The sequence below is a fragment of the Wolffia australiana genome, chromosome 14 (assembly GCF_029677425.1).
Source record: "Wolffia australiana isolate 7733 chromosome 14, ASM2967742v1".
Lineage (NCBI taxonomy): Eukaryota > Viridiplantae > Streptophyta > Magnoliopsida > Alismatales > Araceae > Wolffia > Wolffia australiana.
In genome coordinates this window covers 10,321,985-10,343,498 of record NC_135848.1, presented here as the reverse complement: position 1 = coordinate 10,343,498, position 21,514 = coordinate 10,321,985, and the positions used below count along the sequence as shown (strand labels likewise).

The 21,514-nt window shown below is 47.4% G+C and overlaps 2 protein-coding genes across 2 annotated transcripts in view; one reads left to right on the top strand and one right to left on the bottom strand.

Annotated features, from left to right (window-relative positions):
• LOC144711839 (DNA topoisomerase 4 subunit B (DUF810)) overlaps window positions 1-21,514 on the bottom strand; it is a 72,255-nt gene that overhangs the window by 42,844 nt on the left and 7,897 nt on the right. The window contains exons 6-15 of the mRNA XM_078585931.1: window positions 17,646-17,813; window positions 17,472-17,567; window positions 17,174-17,383; window positions 16,987-17,088; window positions 15,619-15,849; window positions 13,092-13,172; window positions 12,344-12,430; window positions 12,093-12,278; window positions 11,822-11,950; window positions 10,860-10,952 (exon numbers count right to left, since the gene is read on the bottom strand). Coding sequence (XP_078442057.1) covers window positions 10,860-10,952; window positions 11,822-11,950; window positions 12,093-12,278; window positions 12,344-12,430; window positions 13,092-13,172; window positions 15,619-15,849; window positions 16,987-17,088; window positions 17,174-17,383; window positions 17,472-17,567; window positions 17,646-17,813 — 1,383 coding nt within the window. The remainder of the gene's footprint in view (window positions 1-10,859; window positions 10,953-11,821; window positions 11,951-12,092; window positions 12,279-12,343; window positions 12,431-13,091; window positions 13,173-15,618; window positions 15,850-16,986; window positions 17,089-17,173; window positions 17,384-17,471; window positions 17,568-17,645; window positions 17,814-21,514) is intronic.
• On the top strand, window positions 17,980-18,642 carry LOC144712000 (uncharacterized). Its single transcript, XM_078586175.1, has 2 exons — window positions 17,980-18,267; window positions 18,349-18,642. The coding sequence occupies exons 1-2, from the start codon at window positions 18,031-18,033 to the stop codon at window positions 18,640-18,642; spliced, it is 531 nt and encodes a 176-aa protein (XP_078442301.1). The 5' UTR covers window positions 17,980-18,030.

Below are 21,514 nucleotides of genomic sequence, written 5' to 3'. Positions count from 1 at the left end.
GCTTGAACAGTCGAGGAGACGGCGCTCTTGGACAGCAACAAGTAGGTCCACGTGTAACGGGTGGCCTCATCAACAAAGATCAAGAACCACCGGTGTCCCTTCAGGCTGGCCTGTCGCGACGGACCCCATACATCGCTATGAATGCGATATAAGGGAACATCACTGTGAGAAGTCGACGGAGGGAAGGAGGCCCGGCGATGCTTCGCCAGTTTGCATGCATCACAAACAACAGAATAGAGGTCCAAGCCAGTACACAATGTCGGAAAAAGTCTTTTCAAAACATGGAAAGACGGATGCCCGAGCCGCTGGTGAGTGAGTAGAAGCCGCTGCCGGCGCTGGTCCTCGACCGTCAACAAGCACCGCTGCACCGGGTTCCCCGACCGCCCCCTCTCGTCCAACAGCAGTAGGCCATCCGAGCGCCTAATTCGCAAAGTCTTCCCCACCTTGTCAGTCAAAAAGATCCCATCGGACTGAATGTGGAACGAGCAATGGACCGCATCGACGAGTCGCTGCGGTGACATAAGTAAGGTCTGAAGGGACGGAACATGAAGGACGTTGTGAATGATACCAAGGCCATCCACATGGATCGACCCGATACCAGTCACGCGAAGTCGTCCCCCACCCGCCGTGTGGACAGCTCGACCACCAAGGTGCCACTCGTAGGACACAAACCGGTGGTTGAACGGGGTCATATGCTCTGTGGCCCGATATCAAGCACCCAGGTGGTATCCAAACGGCGAAGGAGCTTGGAGGGCCGAGTGTCCACAATACCACTGATCTGACTTGGGAAGGAAGAACGCACCGAAGTCACCGAAGTGAGCCACGAAGCTGCGAAGACGCGGTCTGCAGGGCAGCCAGCTGGGAGCTGATACGGGCAAGGTCGGCAGTCAGCTGGTCATTAGTCATGGCGGGATGGCTGGAGCTAGAGGGCGACGGGGCCGATGCCTGGGCAAGCTGGGCTCTGGCTTTGCGGGACCGGCGACGACGAGGCAGGAGCTGATGACGACGAGGCGGCCTCGGATCCCGGTACTGTCCAAAAATTTCTTGATGCACCGGGCCTCAAGATGATTCGGCTTAGCCGCGGAGGAGCAAACCACCGGTGCCCGAGAGCCCGAAGAAGGCTTGGGCAGCAAGGGAGGTTGCTCCGTAGGGCGGGACAGGAGGGCAGCACTCTCGCCGGGGGACTCGGCAGGCAGGTCCAGCAGCGGACGTTGACGACAAAGGCTGCTTTCAACCTCCGTCAACTCCTTAACCAGACCATCGAAGTCCGGAAGAGGAGTCTGGGAGTGAAGAGCCTGGCGCCGGACATCCGCATATTCCAGATTCAGCTTGTCGAGAAATGACATGTAGCGGAGCTTGAGAGCATGGCGGCGGTCGACGCAATTCGGATCCCCCACCGGCATGTAATAGTCCACCTCGCGCCACAGGGCTTGGTGGGCAAGGCTATAGTCCATAATGGACATGGTGCCATGTCCGAGTGCACTCGCCCGCTCGGCCAAAGTAAAGATCTTCCAGTCATCAGCATCATGGCCGCAGTAGCGACGGGCGTGCTCCCAGATCTCCCGCAGAGTCGTCAGGTGGAGGAACTTGTCATAGACCTCCCGAGAGAGAGTGTGAGTCAAGAGCCAGGAGTCGACGAAGTACTGCTCGGCACTCCAGGCCGGGAAATGCGGGTCTGTGACGGGGAGGGGCTGGCAGGTGAGATGTTTCTGGAGCAGACGGCCGCGCAGAGTGTACTCGACGAACTTCAGCCACGACATCAAGTTCGGAGCACTAAGACGGCAGTTATCCGGAGCCGGAGGGAGAGGAACACCGATTTTCGGCGACGGGAGTTCCCGGGCAAAGTCAGCCGCGGTGAAATCTGCTTGGGTTGACGTCGGGGCGGTGGATGCAGACGGATCATTGCCCATGCTGGAGGTAGTCGACATGACGGCAAACAGCAGCAGCGGCAGCGAACGAAGAACCGAACACGGTCCGACACTGCTGGCGGACAGTAGCTGCTGGCGGGCGCGGCGCGCAGGCGGCTGCTTGCGGGCGGCGGCTTGCGCGCGGGCGCTGCGCGCAGGCAGCTGCTTGCGGGAGGCAGCTGCTTGCGGGCTGCTGGCGGGCGCGTCGCGCGGGCGCTCGCGGGTGCTGCTCGCGGCGCTGCTCGCGAGCGGCAGTTCGCGAGCGCGCGGCGCTGCTCGCGCGGCTGCTGCGGGCGGCTGCTTGCGGGCGGCGGTTCGCGGACGCTCCTTGCGGGCGCTGCTCGCGAGCGGCAGTTCGCGAGCGGCGCGCGGGCACTGCTCGCGGGCGGCTGCTTGCGGGCGGCGGTTCGCGGGCGGCTGCTCGCGGGCAGCAGCGATGAACGAAAAATGCCCCCCCCCTTTTTCCCAAATCAAGGAAGCAGGGAGAGGAGATCCGTGAGCAAAGAACAGATTGAAGAAGAAGAAGAAGCCCGCACAAAGGCTTAGGGCTAGAGATGGGGATCAAGAGCTTGGCTCTGATACCATGTTGAACTCCATGCTAGGGCTTGGAGGAAGGAGAAGAATGAATTCCTTAACTAGAATATACATGAGGAGGGGTATATATACCCTAGGAGAGAGAGAGAGGAGAATATGAGTTAGTGATAAGTGAGGGAGCCTAGTGGGTTTATAGAACATGACCCACTAGGAGAGGCCTCTCACTAACATTTTAGGCACTTGAAACATAGATCGTATCTACAGACTGCTTCGGATTGCACTTTCATGTGCCTCCTCCTGCGGTGTTCAACTAAAACCCAGCCTTCTTCCTCTGGGATTACATTGCCTTGTTTCCCTGGACTGTTGAGAAATCGTCCAGATCTCCTGGCAGCTGACAGATCCAGCCCACACCACTGCCTTTCCTGCTTGTTGGTTTCATTTGTATGTCCCTTGTGGTGCTCTGCCCTGTGGATTTCCAACGGTCCCCCTTCGGCTGGCCTGAGGCAATAACCAGCCTTCTCACCGCTTCTATCGCCTCCAGTCTTATCATTTCGCCTCCTCTCTCCTTCCCCTAATCCACGGTAAGAGCTTCTGTTTTTTCCTTCGGCATAAGCCCTTCTTCTTCCTTCCCCATTTTCTTTTTCCCCCTTCCTCCTGTTATGGCTGCCTGCATCCATCTCTAGTATCTCTGCCTCCTTCCCCCCTGCCTCACAGATATCGTTGCAGTTCACAAGACAGAATGACCGAAGGGCCGTTCAACCAACATGGCGATCGTCTCCACCTCTCCTCTCCTCTCCTCTTCTGCCACCATTGACCCTGCCAAAAAACCACCATCTATCTTCTCCTCTTCGATCACCCCCGGGATGGCCTTGCCTCCGCCACCACGCGAGAAGCTTTGTTGTACTTTTCCGCCTTTGACTCTATCTTCCCCATCCTCCCGGTCTCCTTGCATTCGACTTCCACAATAGCCTCTATCGTATTCCCTTCTATCCCACGACTTGCCCGAAGATCTTGGCCTATATCGCCGGAAAGGAAACCCGACCGCCGGAACTATCCTCTCTGCCGCTCGCCCATCGGGTTCCTGAACCCCCCGGCAAGACCCACGGTCTAAAAGTGCCTGCCATCTCTGACTCCGCTGCGTTCCCCGACTCCCCTTATGCACGACACCATCCTCCATCCATCTTCCCTGTCAGGGGTCCTCTGTTTCCGCCTCTTCTTCCGCCGTCTTCTCCCTTGTCTTGGTATTGCTTCCCCCTAAATACGGTCTTGCAACCCTCTCCACCTCCACGTACCCACCCGCGTACCGCGTCCGACCACCGGGGTGGCCCTCCAAGTCGTTCGTCCCTTCCGCCAAGCTCTTCCTGTTCACCGTTCACCACCAGGAAGCCGCCGGTGTCAGCAGCAAGAGCCTGAAGCGCCCTCTCAGCCTCCCTGAGCTTCACCCCGGCTTTGTTTGCCACATCACCAATGGTAACCCCACCGCCAAACGATTCCACAGCACCCCTCACCCTTACCCTGACCTCCTTGGGCAACAAATCCGTCTCCACCCACCCTGATGGCGACCACAACAACGCACCAGTACCGGACGTGCCTCCACCTTCTCACGAGACGTCCCGTGTCATGACACGTCACCATCGCCAACTTCAGACCCGTACTTTGACGTGACACGTTGACATGTCGCCAACGTCGATAAATATTAGGTTCCTAAATTTTTATCTAATTTTCTCTTTCCTCCAAGGCCTATACATAGGCCAATGTTGTAAGAAAGACTCGGTGAATTTCTTTTGGAATTGAAAATCTTCTTATAAAAGGAAGTTAGCCATAGGTGTCTCCCGTCTGAGCCGCCGCCGCTGCCTCTTGCCGCCGCCGCCGTCGAGAGAAGGCCACCTGTTTTCCTACACCTGTGTGCACTGCCGACTGCCTGCGCCTGCCGCGCGCACGTCCACTCGCGCCGGCCGCACGCACTTCCGCCAGCCCGCGCCAGCCAAACGCACGGCCGCCCACCCACGCAGCCATCCGCCCACGCGGCCGCCCGCCCACGTGACCGGCCACCCACGCTGCCGCCCGCCCATGCAGCCTCCCCATTCAGTATCCAGAGGCTTCAGGTCCTCATTCTGCAAGTGCACGCCTCGAATACCGTTTAGGTTTCAGGGCACTGCCCCGAACCCCCCCAAGGGGGCGACTCCCCCCTTGCCCCCCCCCCCCAACTGACTGCGCAATTAGATCCCCGACACCCTATCGTAGCGCATGTCATTCGCCCCCGCCAACAACGCGTCAAGAATTACCCGCATTGCCACGCCACACTGCTCTAGTGTCGAGGTAATTCTACCCTCTTTGGTGTCGGTGTTCTTCCTCCAGGTTTCCTCGATTGTTTTTCCACCGCCGTCGGATTAGTAGATCAGGCCTTTGAATCTTCCCGTGATTAGTTGATTAGGCGTTTTTGAATCTTCTCGTGATCGACTGCACCATCAGTACTTACACCGGATTTAAATCTTCGAATTCGATCGTGTAAATTGTGGTCTGATTTATCCTACCCTAGTCAAGCTAGCCTGCCCTACCCGGTCAGTCCCATCATCCCGCATTACCTATCATCCTGCATCACATCCCCTCTATGTACCGAAGGAAGTCCCAGCCCAGCCCTAATCGCCCCCGCCGGAGCCCTAACAGCCCAGCGACGGAGCTCCTCTAGTGCCGAGCGCAGCCTCCCCGCCATCGACAGCCTCCGTCGCGAGGCCTCCACGCAACGGCCTCCATGCGAGGGAGCATCCACCCCCGTTGACGGAGCGAGTCACTCGCGCCAACAGCGACGGCGATGACGTCATTTCTCGGTCATTCCTCCATCAGATTGGGTTTTCTGCGAATATTGCAATCCAAAAAGTTTGGGGCTTCACTGGTTTAAAACCACTGAGATATAAAATGGGCTCAGCTCATTTGTGTGTGACCCAAGGAGTCACATGTACTAGCGGATAAGTGGGCCTCTAATGTACGAGGCCCAGATTTACATATAAAGAAATGAGAGAGAAAGAAAGGAAATAAAATAGGGCTTCTACTTTAAGTACTCATACATTTGAAATGCAAAATGAGTGAGTGAAGTTTGGGCCAGTGGATTCTGGCATAATGAAGGCATACTTATTGATCCAGTAATTCTTAGAGGGTTGGTTCACCTCTCTCTCTCTCTCCCCCTCCCTCTCTCTCTCCCTCTCCCTCCCTCTTTCTGCGTCCCTTTCCCTCTCTCCCTCTCTCTCTCCCTCCCTCTCCCTCCGTCTCTCTTCCTCTCCCTCTCCCTCTCCCTCTCCCTCTTCCTCTCCCTCTCCCTCTCTCTTTCTCCCCCTCCCTTTCTCTCCCCCTCTACCCCTTTCTCCCTTTCCCTCTCTCTTTCCCTCTCTCTTTCTCCCCCTCCCTCTCTCACTCCCCTCTCTCCCTCTCCCTCTCTCTCCCTCTCTCCCGGTCCCGTGTGTTCTGTCCATATCAATCTTTCTCATCTGATCTCTCTTGCTTTCTTTCTCCGTCAGATATACCCTAAGCGTAAACGTAGACTGGCAACAACTGTGCTCTCTCCCTGCCATCTTTCTTTTTCTCTCTAGACACTTACTGGTCCAAGCCATTGAACATTGGCTTCTTCTTCCTCTTCCTCCTCTACCACCCACCCAGATGAACACCGACGAGCATAGATCGAACCAAAATGCAACAAAGTTTACATATTTTGTAATCTCTCTCTCTCTCCCTCCCTCTCTCTCCCTCCCTCTCTCTCTTACTCCCTCTCCCTCTACCTCTCTCTCCCCCCCTCTCACTCTCTCTCCCTCCCCCTCTCCCTCTCCCTCCCTCTCTCTCCTTCTCTCTCTCTCTCTCCCCCCTCCCTCCCAACCTCTCTCTCTCTCCCTCTCTCTATCTATCAAAGTCATCTCTCCACAGCAAAGACATCTCTTCACATCCAGCAAGTTTCTGGAAGAGTTCCACGACAGGGTATGGGTAGGGTAGGGAAGTTCGTGTTTCGTCAACGAACGAACACTGTTCGTTGACGAACAAACAGCCGAAAAATCCTGTTCGTGTTCAGTTCGTTCGTGTTCATTCGCGAACGAACACGAACAGGACGAAAATTTAATAAAGAAAAGGGGGGCACTCAATGGGAGGGTGGCAGCAGAGAGAGAGGGAGAGAGAGAGAGCGAGAGAGAGAGAAAGAGAGAGGCAGGAAGAGAGAGGGGGGCATGGCCGCACGGGAGAGGGAGGTGGGGAGAGAGAGGGGGGAGGCCACACGGTAGAAAGGGGTTCGGGGAGAGAGAGGGGGGGCAAGGGAGAGGGAGCGGGGAGAGTGAGTGAGTGAGTGAATGAGGGAGGGAGGGAGAGGAGGGCGGGGAGAGAGAGAGAGGGAGATCCCCGTTCTCCCTCTCTCTTTCTCTCTATTTAGTGTAAAAATAATAATTTATATTACATTACAACGGGAATGCCACCGGTTCGCGAACGGCTCATCTGTTCGCGAACCGTTCGCGCGAACATGTTCGTGTCCGATTTGGACCGTGTTCATGTTCGTTCGTTCGCATGTTCACGAACGAACGAAACATTTTTTCTCAACCCTAGGTATGGGAGCCACAAAAGGTTTTTAAGTACTACAAATGGATGACTCAGCTTTTCTCCTGGGAAGGATGAAAAGAGATATTGATACGTTACTCTCCTCTCGAACCGAATTGTAACAATAGACTTGGAAGATTTACAAGAATAACACCAGGAAAAAATGGTAAAACTCCTTCCACAACAAAATAACGCACGGGGCAAACTAAAGGGCTTTCAATCTGCAAGCTTCCCAACGGGTATACCGATACTTCAGAATGCAGATGACACTACATTCTTCATAAAAGGCTCAATGGAGGAAGCCCAAAACATGTCAACACTATTAGACCTCTTTGCGGACTTCTCCGGCCTACAGATCAACCGTTCCAAATCCGCTTTTGTGGGAGTGGGCCTTAGACCGGAGGAGGTCCAGTGTTAGAAGCTCTGGGGACTCCCATTGGCACACTTCCAATGTGTTATGTAGGTTTACCCCTGAAGAGGGGGCGACTAACCGCTACGGATTGGTCCCCTATGATCGAGAAGGTGGAGAAGCGACTCGAGGGTTGGCAGAGTCGGGTGTTATCACGAGCGGGACGTCTGATTTTGGTGAGATCGGTACTATCGACAATGCCAATATTTTACCTCTCAGTCTTCAAGTTGCCTAAGGGGATTGGTCGGCAGTTAGAAGTTTCTTCTGGAACGGGCCTGGATCGGCAAATGGCCAGGTATCGACAAGGGTGTCATGGGAGGTGGTGTGTAGACCAGTTGAATATGGCGGACTAGGGGTACCACATCTGCAATCCATGAATGTAGCACTACTGACTAAATGGGTGGCCAAGATTATGGGCCCGAAGGAGGACATGGTCACGAAAGTGCTACGAGATATGTACGGCACGAGTTTGAATTGGGAGCTGCAATCGAGGCCAATCAGCAGGGCCTCCGGCTTTTGGCAGGGATTGGGCCAAGTTTTCCAGCAAAGACAAGGGTTATTTATACCCAAATTAGGGGATGGAGCGTAGTTTCATTATTGGCTGGACGACTGGTCCACAGGAGGTCCGATGCAGGAAGTTTTCCCCCGACTATTCGCACTGGCTAGGAGTCCACAAGCCTCGGTGCGAGACTGTTGGGATGGCACACGGAATCCACGTTTGCAGGATGCACTATCTGAACAGAGAGTGGAAGATCTCTTGAATATGCAACAGAAAATAGTGTACCTAAGGCCCGTGTACGGAAAAGGGACAGTTGGGTATGGAGGGGAGCTCAGTGGTCAGTTCGAGAGACGTATAAGCAGATCCGGGGGAGTACGACAGAAGATGCAGACTTTATACACACATGTAAATGCCTATGGAAACAGAAGGTACCGTTGAAAGTCAGAATTTTTGGTTGGCTGCTTATTAGGCGTCGAGTTATGACACGTACTCTCTGAAGGCGCATGATCCCAGACATGCCAATCGTGTGGTCCATGTGCGACCTTGGAGAGGAAGATTGTTCTCACCTGTTTTTTGAGAGTCCTTTTTGCGCAGGCCATTTGGAGAGCACAGCAGCCCAGAGGGGTGGATGTGACGTCAGATGAAGCGTGATGGAAGTCCCTAAGGAGGAGGGCGGGTAACGGACAGACGAGCTGGGGAAAGGTTCTTGCGGTGCTTTGGACGTTGTGGCTTCACCGCAACGAGGTGGTATTCAAGGGGAAAGCTGTGTCGCAGGAATCGGTGCTACATGATACAGGGAAATATATATCCTACTGGTTCAGTAGGACATAATGGGCGGAAAAGGGACCTGGTCGGCCGGGCATGTACTCTGTCACGATCATATATGTTAGTAATATTTCATGGTTGACCACCGAGTTCCAGGTGGTCTTCCCTCTTTTAATTCAAAAAAAGAAAACAAAATAACCACTTCATTAACCTTGAATGGAGAACGAGGGGAGCAAAAGAACAAGGATGGGGGAAATGTTAAAAAAACAAATGGTCTCGGCGTGGCTGGATCAGCTGGCCGCCGGGTAGAGTATAACTCGATCGGTTCTCCCTCAGTCTTGGAAGATCTCCTTGACTGGCCACTGAAAACACCAACTCTCCAAAAAAAGCCTCCATTCTTGAGGGCGCTCCCTTTTATTTAACATATCAAGCATCCAATTTTAGTAAGGACCTAAACGATGCTCCCCACATACCGTTTACGTTTATATTTCCTGATTTGGCTAGTATCAGATATCAAGAAAGACGTTGTTGATAAAGAGTTCAGATGAAGAATTCCATGACAGTGACAATGATTCAAGTTGTTCTCCCTTTGCTACTATTGGGTGTTCATCCTCGATTGATCCCACAGCATACATTGCAGGGCATTTGATAAAATCCTTATTGTATCTAGGTCTTTTTTGCCATTTCAGTCCATTAAGGGTGTTTTAGTCATTTGGACCTTCTGTAATTCCTTTAAATTGGACAGCCCTCCCTTAAGGAGAGAAGCCAAGAAGTATCAAGTGATTTGTCTGGCTCCCCAACGATGTCCATCCACCATTATCTTCCGTCCGACAACATCCACCCCGTGAGAACTCCTCCTAGGCAACATCCATTCTGCCTGCTTCTTGTCATGCTGAAGTTCACCCCAGCATTTCCTGTCCCTGCACGAACAACCATCAAGGATTCTTCTCCCTCCCTTTCCGTCCTCTCCCTGATACGAACGTGCGATTATTTCATTATTTCCCCGATATGTCCTCCCTTTTCGTATCATTATTTCATTGGACATTATGGAGCAACTTCCAAGCCCACCAGACTCAATTGGATTATGTGATTGTAGAATTTTTCTAAATTTCTGGCTCACTTCCATGTATTCATTTTTCCTAGAATTTTTAAACGAGGGTTGGTATTCCATATTCCCTCATAAAATTTCCCAGAAGTCACCCATACAAAAATTGCTCCCACCATAGAATGCTTAACTGTGGAGTTTACTACTCCTGATATCCACTCTACCAAGCATAATAGATTATGTGTCGTTGACTATCTCAGAAAATACAACCTTTTCTTTAGGCTTCTACATACTTTTGCGGATAACCATGACAGATAACCTTGTCAAAAGGTGGTGAAAGTCCAGGGTATTTCACCGAAAGTTGTATTCGTCCTTGGAAGTGATTTCATGAGCACATTCGGACTGAACTCTACAACCTGAAAGACACTGCCCTTAACAGAAGCTCTCTAGAAAATGATGGCACAAGTAGGACCTTGATACAGGTCATCCTCTGACCTATTTAGAAAAAAGAAAGAAAAGAAGAAACAGTTAGACTAGCGCCACGTCAGACAACCAGCGAAGGACCCGATAGGAAGAGAGTCCCTCGTAAAAATTAGAGGGGATCGACCCTCAGAAGGCTTCGTGGAAGTTAGTCGCTGCACGACAGTTCGAGCAGAGATCCTCCTCTCAGAAGAAGGAGAGGGCAATACGCCTAGCCTGTTCACCTTATTCCTTATCCCTCCTCTCTCGCTGTATCTCTTCCTTTCTGGATTTCCAGTCCTCATTGGTTACAGATTCTTGTATACTTTATCTATATTTGGAGGCTATTGGTACTACTTTGGATTTGTTTGAATCAAGATTGGCAATTCTATCAGTGTGAATCTCAAAATTCTCTTCAGGAGCAAATCAGCCCTCTACCTGAAGGTGGTGGTGCCAATAAATGCACTACCTGATGGTAGTGACACCAGAAACGGAAATGCCAGATGATGGCAGTGATAATAGGTTCTCCACTTCATGGTGGCTGCGCTGCCAGGAATTGCAAGGCATTTGGTGCAATAATGAAAAAAAGAAAAAAGGAAAAAGGAGCTCTTAAAGCAGGAAAGATAAGAAAAAGTTCCTTCCAGTCCCCATCAGCTCCTTGACAAAAGAGTGTACCTCAATAAGAATTGTACGCTGTGCCCATTGCATGATGTTATCATGCTGAGAATTTATCCACTGAAGAATAAGGGGCCTTGATATCATCCCAACCTGCCACAGAGCAAAAAAGAATCAAAAGAACTTAAACACTGCAGCATGTAGCAAAATATGGTGGATTAACACAGGAGAAAGCACGATTCAAAACCCTCTCTGTCAAATTTTATATGACATTCAACAAATAGTAAATTTCATAACTTGCCCCAGAAACTTTGTTTTTGAGAGGCGCACATGACCAGTTTCTTGAATCCATAAGAGTCATGCAGATGTACTAGAGTACAGCCCTTGAATCCACCAGAAAAACTTCTATATCGAAAATCATGAGGAGTCCCTCCAAACAAGAGTAATACATTCATAACAGAAAAAATGATCTAACATGTAAGCATACATTGAGGGACATCGTAGGTCAAAAGAGGCAGGCCTAAAAATATGAAGAACGCCAACAATAATACAGTACATAAGATAAATATCTTTGAGGATATTCTGGTCGGACAATTTGTATCTCTAATCAGATGGCTCTAGGCCTGACAGCCATTTTTTTATCAACATATAATGAGCTGGTGGTGAAGTAAATGTTTATCAAGAGTACTTGTTCCCTCATTTGTTTCTCTCTCATATAGTTTTTTTATCATGGTATGGAACAGTTAAATTAATTTTGCCTTCAGTCAAAGAAAAAGGCTTTATTTTAATAAGGTACCGTAGATAAAATCATATCCTAAGTTATCAAACACATTCTAGCTGACTGCCAGAAATGATAAAAAAAAAGTGCAATGGACGTCATGAAATGAAATTGTAACAACTCTTTAATGATCACATATTTTGCTCTTTCTGGCACACTTCGTGAAAAAAAGAACAATCCAGACAAATCTCTCACACCAAGGAGTATATCCAGAAACTTATAGAACGGCATAAGTGATTCTGACCATGTTTGGTATGCTTCCTTTGCTACGTGAGAAAAGCACACCATTCAAACGCCTCTCTAAGATGTGGGCTTCCTGAAGAATTGATCTCGAATTGCCCATAAAATCTGAAATGGTTTCCAATAATGGGACCTGCACGATAATGAAAATCTACCCATGATTATCAGTACTAGAATAAGCCCCTTCAATGTTTATGATTGTGCATCGAAGAATGGTCCTCCCAATAATATGGGATGAACATCTTAAGATATTAAAAAATAAAGATAATCAGTACCAATTGTTGTTCATAAATTTTACGCAAATGCATTGCCGAAACAATTCCAGATTCAGGATACCACTGGTGTAGTACTGGTGAAAATACTGTGAATTCTAGGTCTGCAATCAATTTTAAACCTTCAGCAAGTTTAGCCCGAAGAAGATTACCATCCAAGTTATGCTGGATACCAGATGATTCAATGACCTAAAAATCAAAGAATAATTAAGAAAAAATAGATGAAACATGATCTAACAAATAAAATAGCTTACCCTTCCACAAGCAGCTCTGATAGAACTTTCGATATACCCTTTAATGATTTTGGGATCTGTTTTACTGCTAGCTGTGTCCATTACACCCTGGAAAGAAGATAGAAACTAAATTATCATCATAATTTTCATGAACTATGGATCATAATTAAATAGATATTGGATATATTACCATGCACAAGTTCATGCTCCACAGGATGAAAATTACAACATAAACAAGGATTCAAAGTACAATATATAAAAAAATCACTTTGATGAGCAGTCTCTCAAAATTTCTTTCCTTTTATGACATCACGATAATCATGACAAAAGTCATGGTTAAGGACAAGAACCTAATCATTGGAAAAAAAATCAAAAGCCCTGTCAAACATAGACTGTACGCCCCAAACAATGATGTGAAATCATTATGTTGGCTGGTGGGAATATAGACAAGCTGAAAGGCAAAAAGCATTGAAATCTACACATCACTGTATCATCATATCCAAGTATCCCAATAAGTACCTTGATCAAGAAAAAAGGCAATACATTTTTTCATAAAGAAATCATTGTGTCAAACCTTGTACTGAGGCTTATTTTGTTCTCATAAACCTGTACTTTACACCCTATGATATGTGGGGTGATATCTTGGAATTGCTGGCTTTTACGTTCTCATACTTTTTCTACCTATATTAGAATTCTAATAAGTGTTGGGGATACATAAATTAAAACACATGCTCATAAAATGAGAATTCAAATTTGAGATAGTACTGACCTCACTTTCAGACTGTGCAACATCCAAATACAATGTCAGAACATCCAGTAGGTTTGCAACGATCTCAAAGTGTTCAGGTCTCTGAAGAAAAGCAAAAAGAATCATTATTAAGGCTGGTTTCTAACAAAAGTTTTTCTAAGCTTCCATTTATTTAATCTCTAGAAAGTCTGAGTGTCATCAGTCAATCTACTTTGATCTCTAAGTCCAGAATCGAACACCAAAAATCTGCGACATTTCCATGGGAACCTACATTCACAAATTAAGAAAAAGCTGATAGGTTCTCCTTATCATGAAGAGAACTGGATTCTGAAAAACCAAAACAGTAACCAAATATCAAACCACAATCAACAGAGATCCAATGTATGATGCAATATACGATCCATAATCTCTGTGGCAATAGCAATGAGGAAAGAGGGCGAGTAGAACTGAGACTAATAAGGACAAAGTGATAGGGAGCTGGCCGGGTCAGACACAGTTTCCTTCTTCCCGAGCAGGAGGATCTCCGCTCTTGCCGCAGCACCAACGACGTCTTGATTTTTCCCAAAGATGCCTCGATGAGTCTTTAGCTGCTTTATTTATAGCTCTCTGACCAAGTCATTAGTTTGACACCACACATGCTGCTTCCTCGGCATGTGTAGAGTCCAATGTCAGTCAATTCCTCTTCATTCTCTGATAGGTCCAAGTTGGCACCCTATCAAAAGTTTCACTTAATTAAAATAAAATATTTCCTCAAGTTATCTGAATGCCCCAAATACAAGCTAAAGAAAAGTAACAAGAAGTTGAAGCCTAATCATTTTCAGTTTCTCTCAAGATCATGCACCATGTGAAAGTGCGAAGGCAAAGAGTGTATCCCTATTAGGAAAATGATACGGTTCCCATTAGAGTATATGAGAAAATAAAAAGAAGGGGGAGCCAAATAAAGAACGTTGACCAGTCAACAGGCACCAGGGGACCTGATGCCCCATGTGGTGCTGACGTGGCCACTTACTCCCAGTCTTGACTGGGAGTGGTAAGGGAATAAAGGATGCCTATAAATAAGAGGTGAGACCTCAAAGAAAGGCATCTGCTGGAAGTTAGACTTCTTGGAGGACATGGGAGATCTTAGAGAGACCAGCTGTATGCTTCAAGGGTCTTCTGAGGGCATTCGTACCATCAAGAGGAGCTAGCTACAGGAGGATCGGCATCCATTGGGTTTTCTCAAGAATGATCTGGCTTTGCAGTTATGACATTACATCTGCAAGCTGCATTTCTTGATCTTTTCTTACCAATTGATAAAGGATCGTATCAGAAAACTTCAATCATCAATGCAAAATGAGGGGGACATGAGTTGGGCCATTAGCTCCATACTTTCAAGTACATGTGATGCATTCAAATTCTGGTATATCCCCCTTCCGACACCCACCATGGAGTTTTTTGCACATGGAGCACACCTGTTACCGTGAGATTGATATGTTTTTGCAGCTTTATTGACAGTCAGACCTGGTAATCCATGGGAGGCGCAGAGAGCGCGCGATGCCATCCCCGTCTCTTTTTAGATGTTTATGTTAAGTTGTTCCCTTTAAATAGGTCAGCAATCCCTCTAGGAGGGCAAAAAAGTATAATCAAGTGATTCCTCTGGCAGTTAGCAATCCCCTTTAGGATGATCATTCTACCAGGGCCTCTTCTCTCGCTCATGACCACTCCAGCATCTCCTTTCCTTCTGCCAATGACCACTCCAGTGTCTTCTCCATCCCTTCCCGCCTTCTCAGTGATATGAACTTGCAAGTTTCTACCAGCATGCTGTCATGGAGAGAGAATTTCAAACTGCAATACAGGCACGAATTGTTGCTCAAAATGATAAACTTCAACACGGAGTAAAGATTGAATTTCCCAAAGTGATCGTGTCCAAGCTGGTTGAGAAGGCCAGAGATGGGGAAAAAGGACACAAGGTATGCTTCGCCTGCTGACAAGCTTATGACACTGTTTTGGTTGAACGAATGCTTCGCTACAACTTATGGGTGTTAATTAGATATCATGACCCAGTCACAAAAGCACAAAGAGTCATCTCTATATGGTCTTAGAAGGCAAACATCTTGAGGCATTAGTCAAAGCAAAATCTGCCTTACAGAGCGGGTCTCTATCATGTGTAAAGGAAACCCTGCTATACAAACTAAGAAGGGTGAACAGCTTTTGCAGGCAGGCAAAACTTTGGAGAGCTACCTTTCAAATACTCTGTGAGGGCAGCATATAATTGAAAAGACATTTTATCAACTCAATTGATGGCAAATTCAGGACTTATTTGTTGATGCATAGGTCTTTTACCTTTTCTACAATGGATTGTCCAATTCGATGATGAAATACTAAGGAAATTAATATCATCAGATAGGAATCCGCCTTAACAAATGTAGATACGACGAAGCAGATGACATAAATTAAAAAAATTCAAGGACGTGCTTTTTAGGTCATCATTCCTGCAATTTCATTCAATATGACACTAGCTTTTCAGGAGAAAATATGAAGTGCACACTGAGAACATATAAATTCAGACCTGACTAAAATGCAAGTGGTAGTCCTGCAACTTTTCATGACACCATGTTCTCACTGAAGATAAAACAGCTTTTACCAAGCTGAGGTCTGCATTGCCTTCATTAGCTCCGTTAAAACATAGAAGACAATTGTAATATGCTTCTTCATTTCTATTGCTATCGTTGGACGATATTACTTTCTCAAATTGAACCACTGCTTTCTTGAGTAGTATCGTTTCTCCCGCCATTATATACTACCAAAAAATCACACAAAGGAGTTATTCGAAGTCATGTATGAAATGTAACGCAAATTAAATATCCTGGAAAAAATGACATATTTAAAAGATCAACATTTTTTTTTTACAAATGAATTTAAAATAGATAACTACCTCATTAAAATTTATGAAATAAGACTGAACATGGCCTCTCAAAAGAAAGGTGCTGGCATTATTCCAAACAACAGCACAAATCACTGCTGAAATCCTCTTCTGGTCATTATCTTTGGATTGAAACAGGACTGTCATCGTCAAACAAAATAGAGAAACTAAAATGATCCTCAAAGAAAATAAAAAGGACCTTGTGGAATGAAAAGATTCCTCCGACATACTTACTGGAGCTTAGTCAAAAGACAGCATAGCACCTCCTTGGGGCAACAAATTCCCAACGTCACAAGGGGTAATGGGGAATTTAAACATTGGGGGAGAAGTAAGAGGGATTAAATGTGTGTTGATTAACATACTCTTGTTCTCACCAGGATTCAACTGATGTTTCAGGATCCACTGATTTTTCGGAGTCACAAACCTTGAGTCAAAGCGTGATTCAGATTTCACACTTCGTATATTGGGATACTAGGCCAACTTCTCGGAAATAATAATCTGTCACAGACATTGATATTAGGTTTCCATTTCTCCTCATCTCTCAACGCTTAATATCAGAGCATGGATGTACAGGAAAAGGACAACATGGTTGGAACAATATTTTCAGCACATATCGTTGTTATTTCGGTTCTGATACCATCTGGACCCCTTAAACCCTAACTTGCTGGAGTTTTTGGACCCGAAAACAATAAACAAATGATTAAGATCCCCGTTCGACTCCAACACTGCGTATATGAAGTTTACCAGGCCAATCAATAAGATAACTTAAACACAACATGCTACACCTATCGGTAAGTTACATAATTGATAACATTGTAGCAATGAGCATTTAATACAGTGAAAAATAATAGCGAAAGATTTTTAAGACAAAAATAAGGAATGTAATTGGACTTACATCAAATACATTCTTCAAAGATGAATAGCAATGTTTAAATACATGAGTGCAAGGTATAAGAATGTCCAAACAACAACTGGAAGTAAACGCCAATAGTTAAGGAAAAAAATTTGTGGTACCTGTTGGAATAATACGTGCCCATATAATATATAATGCAATCTTTGAGTGATGCCCAGCACAGACCAGGTTAATCTAAAAATTGAGAGGAACTCTTCTGATTCCTTTTATTAGAAAGAGATGATGACAAATGCATCAGTAAATAATATAGAATGCTGAACAGAAGGGTCAAATAAAACTGACACAAACCTTTACAATTCTGCCATCTTCGAGGACATCAAAAACACTAAAAAGCAACTTCTTGTATAGTCTGACATGCAAATGATAACTACTTGTCCAATAATAGGTTTCTCCTGGGAGACCAAACTTGCCAGGATCATAAGATAACTTTGTTATTACTTTCCCAGTTGTCTCCAGATCCGCAGCTAACTTAGATGAGGTCGACTTTTCACTCTTATCCTGAAATGATGATGACCAGAAAGATAATTTGAAATCAAAAATAACTAATAAAGTAGAGAGTGAAGAATAAAGGCAGCCTTATGCTGACATCTTTCATCTTTGACATTGGCAACTTCAGATCTGAGTATTCATCCTTCCCTAAAATATCCATTAGACAAGAGAGAATTTCCTCGAGAACATTTTCCTGGATAGATATAAAGAAAGTGGGGTATTAGTCGTACAATCCTACGAACGAGGAGCATAAAATAAGAATTACTCTCACCTGCTTTCGGTGCCACTTAATGAACTGTTTTTCACTACCAAAATTGCTTTTCTTAACTTCACTTAAAAGCACGAGAATGATCTGAGGGACATCAAGTCGATTTGATGTTAATCTCGACCGGAGAAAGGATAATCCTCGCATAATGCATGCGGACATTGCTTCTGAAATCTAGCAGGAAAGGAGTACTGTGAGGCTTAATCGAAAAATTAAAAGCTCCAAAGTACCATTGGAACTAACCACACAGTAAATAATGTTTAAATGCACAAAATCATTGGTAACGGCCATCACCAAAATGACCCAAACGGTTGTTTAGGAAAGAAAAATATCCCATGAAAAATCTGTCAGTGAACCATTTCATTTGTTATTGTTATCTATTGGGGGGAGAATGTTGAAGATCGGGAGAGCGGAGCATGATCCGGAGAGCGGCACGGTGAGCTGGTTCAACAGCCAGAAAGGCTTCGGATTCATCAAGCCGGACGGCGGAGGCGAGGACATCGTCGTTCACCAGACCTCCATTCGATCCTGTTGGATATTTGGACTAAATAAGGATATGAAGACAAGTATTAACAGGCCCAAAAGCAATCAGGAGGATATCGGGCATTTAAGCCCATTATCTGATCTGGTTAGGTACCAGATAGGACCAGTTATGGCTAGTCAAACTAGCCATTACAAAACTAGCCGTTAGGAGACTAGCCGTTAGAAGGCTATTATAAATGTACCCGATGGACTTGTGTTTTTTTATTGTTTTAGGTTGTTCAATAGTTTTTTCTCTTGCTCTCCTATGGTCTATTCTTCTCAAAGATCATCAGTCAAAATCGACAGATCCGACGGATTCCGAGTGCTGAACGAAGACAACATGGTGGAGTGCGCCGTCGAAGAGGGAAAAGACGGAAGGACAAAGGCGGTCAAATTTACAGGCCCGAACGGCGCGGTTATAGCGTCCTGGGGGGAGAGAAGCTTCTCTGGAGGAAGGGGGAGGGGTGATGGAGACTTCTAGGGCGGTGGCGAAGGGAGGGGGATGGCCGACCTTAGAAGAGGGGCACTCTCTGGCTACCTGGCGGGATTCCGACACTTCTGGCTGAGACCTCCCAGGCAAAGTAGATCAAGGTATTTTCCAAAATATGAGCTGGAGCGCGGGAATGGCGAGGCCAACAGATTCGAGATGGCCAGGCAGCAATTCTCGCACAGAGAATGCGACGTGGGAGGAGATGGAGACCAAAATGGGGGAATGTTGCGCCATCTCCCCTGCAAGAGGAACGGTGGAAGACCTCTGAATTGACAGGCAGTAGAAATGGAAGAATGTGGTCTTTAAGGCAGGAGGGATAAACACCTTGGTCTTGCAGGAACGATCAGGAACCCGCAGCGTGCCCTAAGGGAAGGGATATCGAGAAGGCTCGACAGGGTAGGAGGAGAAGGTCGGGCAAGGAGAGGATGGCAGGGGGTTGATAGGGCAGACCGACAGCCTCTTCGCCGACCTGCAACGTCACATAATGATACGGTCGCAGAGCAGGGTGGACTAAGGCATCGTCTACAGTGGCGGGCGCCGACTTCCGACTCAAGACGAAGGGGGAAAGAGGGGAATAAGCAGAGGCGGAAGAGAGGAGCACGGCAAGGGAGAAAGGTGGCAACCTTACTGGGATGGCGAAGGCAGAACGAAATTGCAAACCGGCAGCAAAAGCAGAAGAGGCTGCACAGAGTACGCTGTCAGTCGTCACAGAAGGTACAGTGCAGAGGAGGGAAGGACGGAAGTCTGTGGGCCTACTCATGGAGATGGCCATGGCAAACACGTCGCAGAAGAAGATGAAGAAATGGACAGAAGACTAGTCGGAAGAGGATATGCTTACCGGGGAGGGAGCAGTGGAGGACTGCAGGCACATCACTATGGTGCTGGCAGAAGATCCCAGGGAGCATGGGGAGGTCAACGAGAGCATAGAGGGGAAATGGAGGACCGGGCCGAAGACAGTGGTGAAGGGCAGCACAGGGGACTGGACGAAGCAATCAACGGGCAGCCTACTGAGAAGAATTGAAGATCCGGCATCTGTGAGCAAGATTTAGCACAATGTTGGACCATCAGAAGAGGAAGTGGGCTGGATGCAGGTTGAACCACGATGAAGGAGGATCGGGGGAAATCAGCCAGAGGGAGTCTGGAGGTCGGATATATACTACAAATGTCTAAAACAAGGGCACCATGCTTGGAATGTCAAGGCCCAGTAATATGCAGGAAATGCAAGCAGGGAGGGCATTGACACGCGTACTGTCAGTTTAGAAAAAGAGAGACCACAGACATGCAAGTTTCTACTGTGGACAGGGAAACCAAGAAAAGAGCCACACACAGGAGGAAGGTTTGGCAATCAAGCAAGATCCGGAGGATCAGGATAGTGCTGTCAAAGGCTGTCTAATAGGGGAAGTCATGAAAGGCACCCTGAATATTGGGAAGGTGAGACAGAGCCTCTGGGTGAAGAGTCCAAGCTTGGAAAGGGCACAGTTATGGGCCCTAGAAAACGGACAGTTCTTTATCCGTGGGGCCTCAATGGCGGCATACGGAATAGTAAAAGGCTATGAACAACAAGTCGAAGAACATGTGAAATTGCAATGGAGACACGTTCCTCCGAAGGACGGAGCATCAAAAGAGGCGCTCGCTATAACCATACTGGAGGCCAGAAACATCCCAATGGGGTACAGAATCAAGCCAACACTAGAAGCCATGGTCAAATCTTTCAGCATGCTCCGGAGTATCCTCTCAACCGGACTTGTATCCGGTGACCCAGACTGTGTGATAATGGAAGTGGAGCGATTCAAGGGGCCTTGATTCCCCCCATGGTCAGTTTGTGGGCACCATAGGGTCCTTTGAGATCAGGATGTTTACACGGACGCCGCCACAGCCAACAAGTGAAGGTGCAAGAAGGGAAGATGTGGAAGCTCGTAAGGAGGATACATCACGGGAGAGGGAACCCAAAGCACTAGCGGGAGGTGTTACCCAAGAAAGCAGAGAACAGAAAAGCATGCAGAAAGCACGAGGGGAAGAGACTGGTCACAAGGGCGAGATTATGGCAGGAAAACAATCCAGGGCTGCAGAAGACAGGCAGGAAACAGCCAAAGGAGCCCACCATATGGTAAATGTGGAGAGTATTAATCAAGAGGAGGCAACGACAGAAGGGGAGACAGCACGACAGATGGAGAAAGGAGGCGAAAGGAAAACATACACATGTCAATTCCCCCACCACACAAACAAAGTAAAGAAAGCAAGGAAGCAGGAAGCAGAGACAAGTCTAAGAACCACAGAGCAGCAACTGGCACAAGAAGAAAAAGCCGAAAGTATATGAACCAGCAGGGTCTACAGACGGAAGAAGAACATAATGAAGCATGATCAAGGAATGGTGAAGCTGATGACAGCTGGAAAGAGCAGCCTTTCAAAGCAAATACCTGGGGGAAAGGTGAAGAGGAACACAAAGAACAAGGCCCAACTGCTAAGTTCAAGCTTGAGCACACCATATGTGGAGATACCTGCAAGGGAAATGGCAGACAGAAAGGAGAGTGAAAGGAAGGCGAAGATGACCCCCTACTCAACCACCAAGAAGAAGAGATTGCAGTGGAGGTGGGACTGCAACGACCCAGGAAGGGGCGGGGGAACCCAATGGTCATTCATGACGTGTATTTCATGGAATGTTTGTGGGCTCCGGGATGAACGGAGATGAGGGGTGATAAGAAACCATCTGAAAGAATGGGAGCCACAGTAGTATGCCTGCAAGAAACGATGCTGCAAAGCTGTGACGCTAGAGTGTGGAACTCAGTGGGCCGAGGATTTCTTGAGGGCTTCTTGGCGGTCAATGCAGTCTGATGCTCAGGTGGGGTGACAATAGCTTGGAATG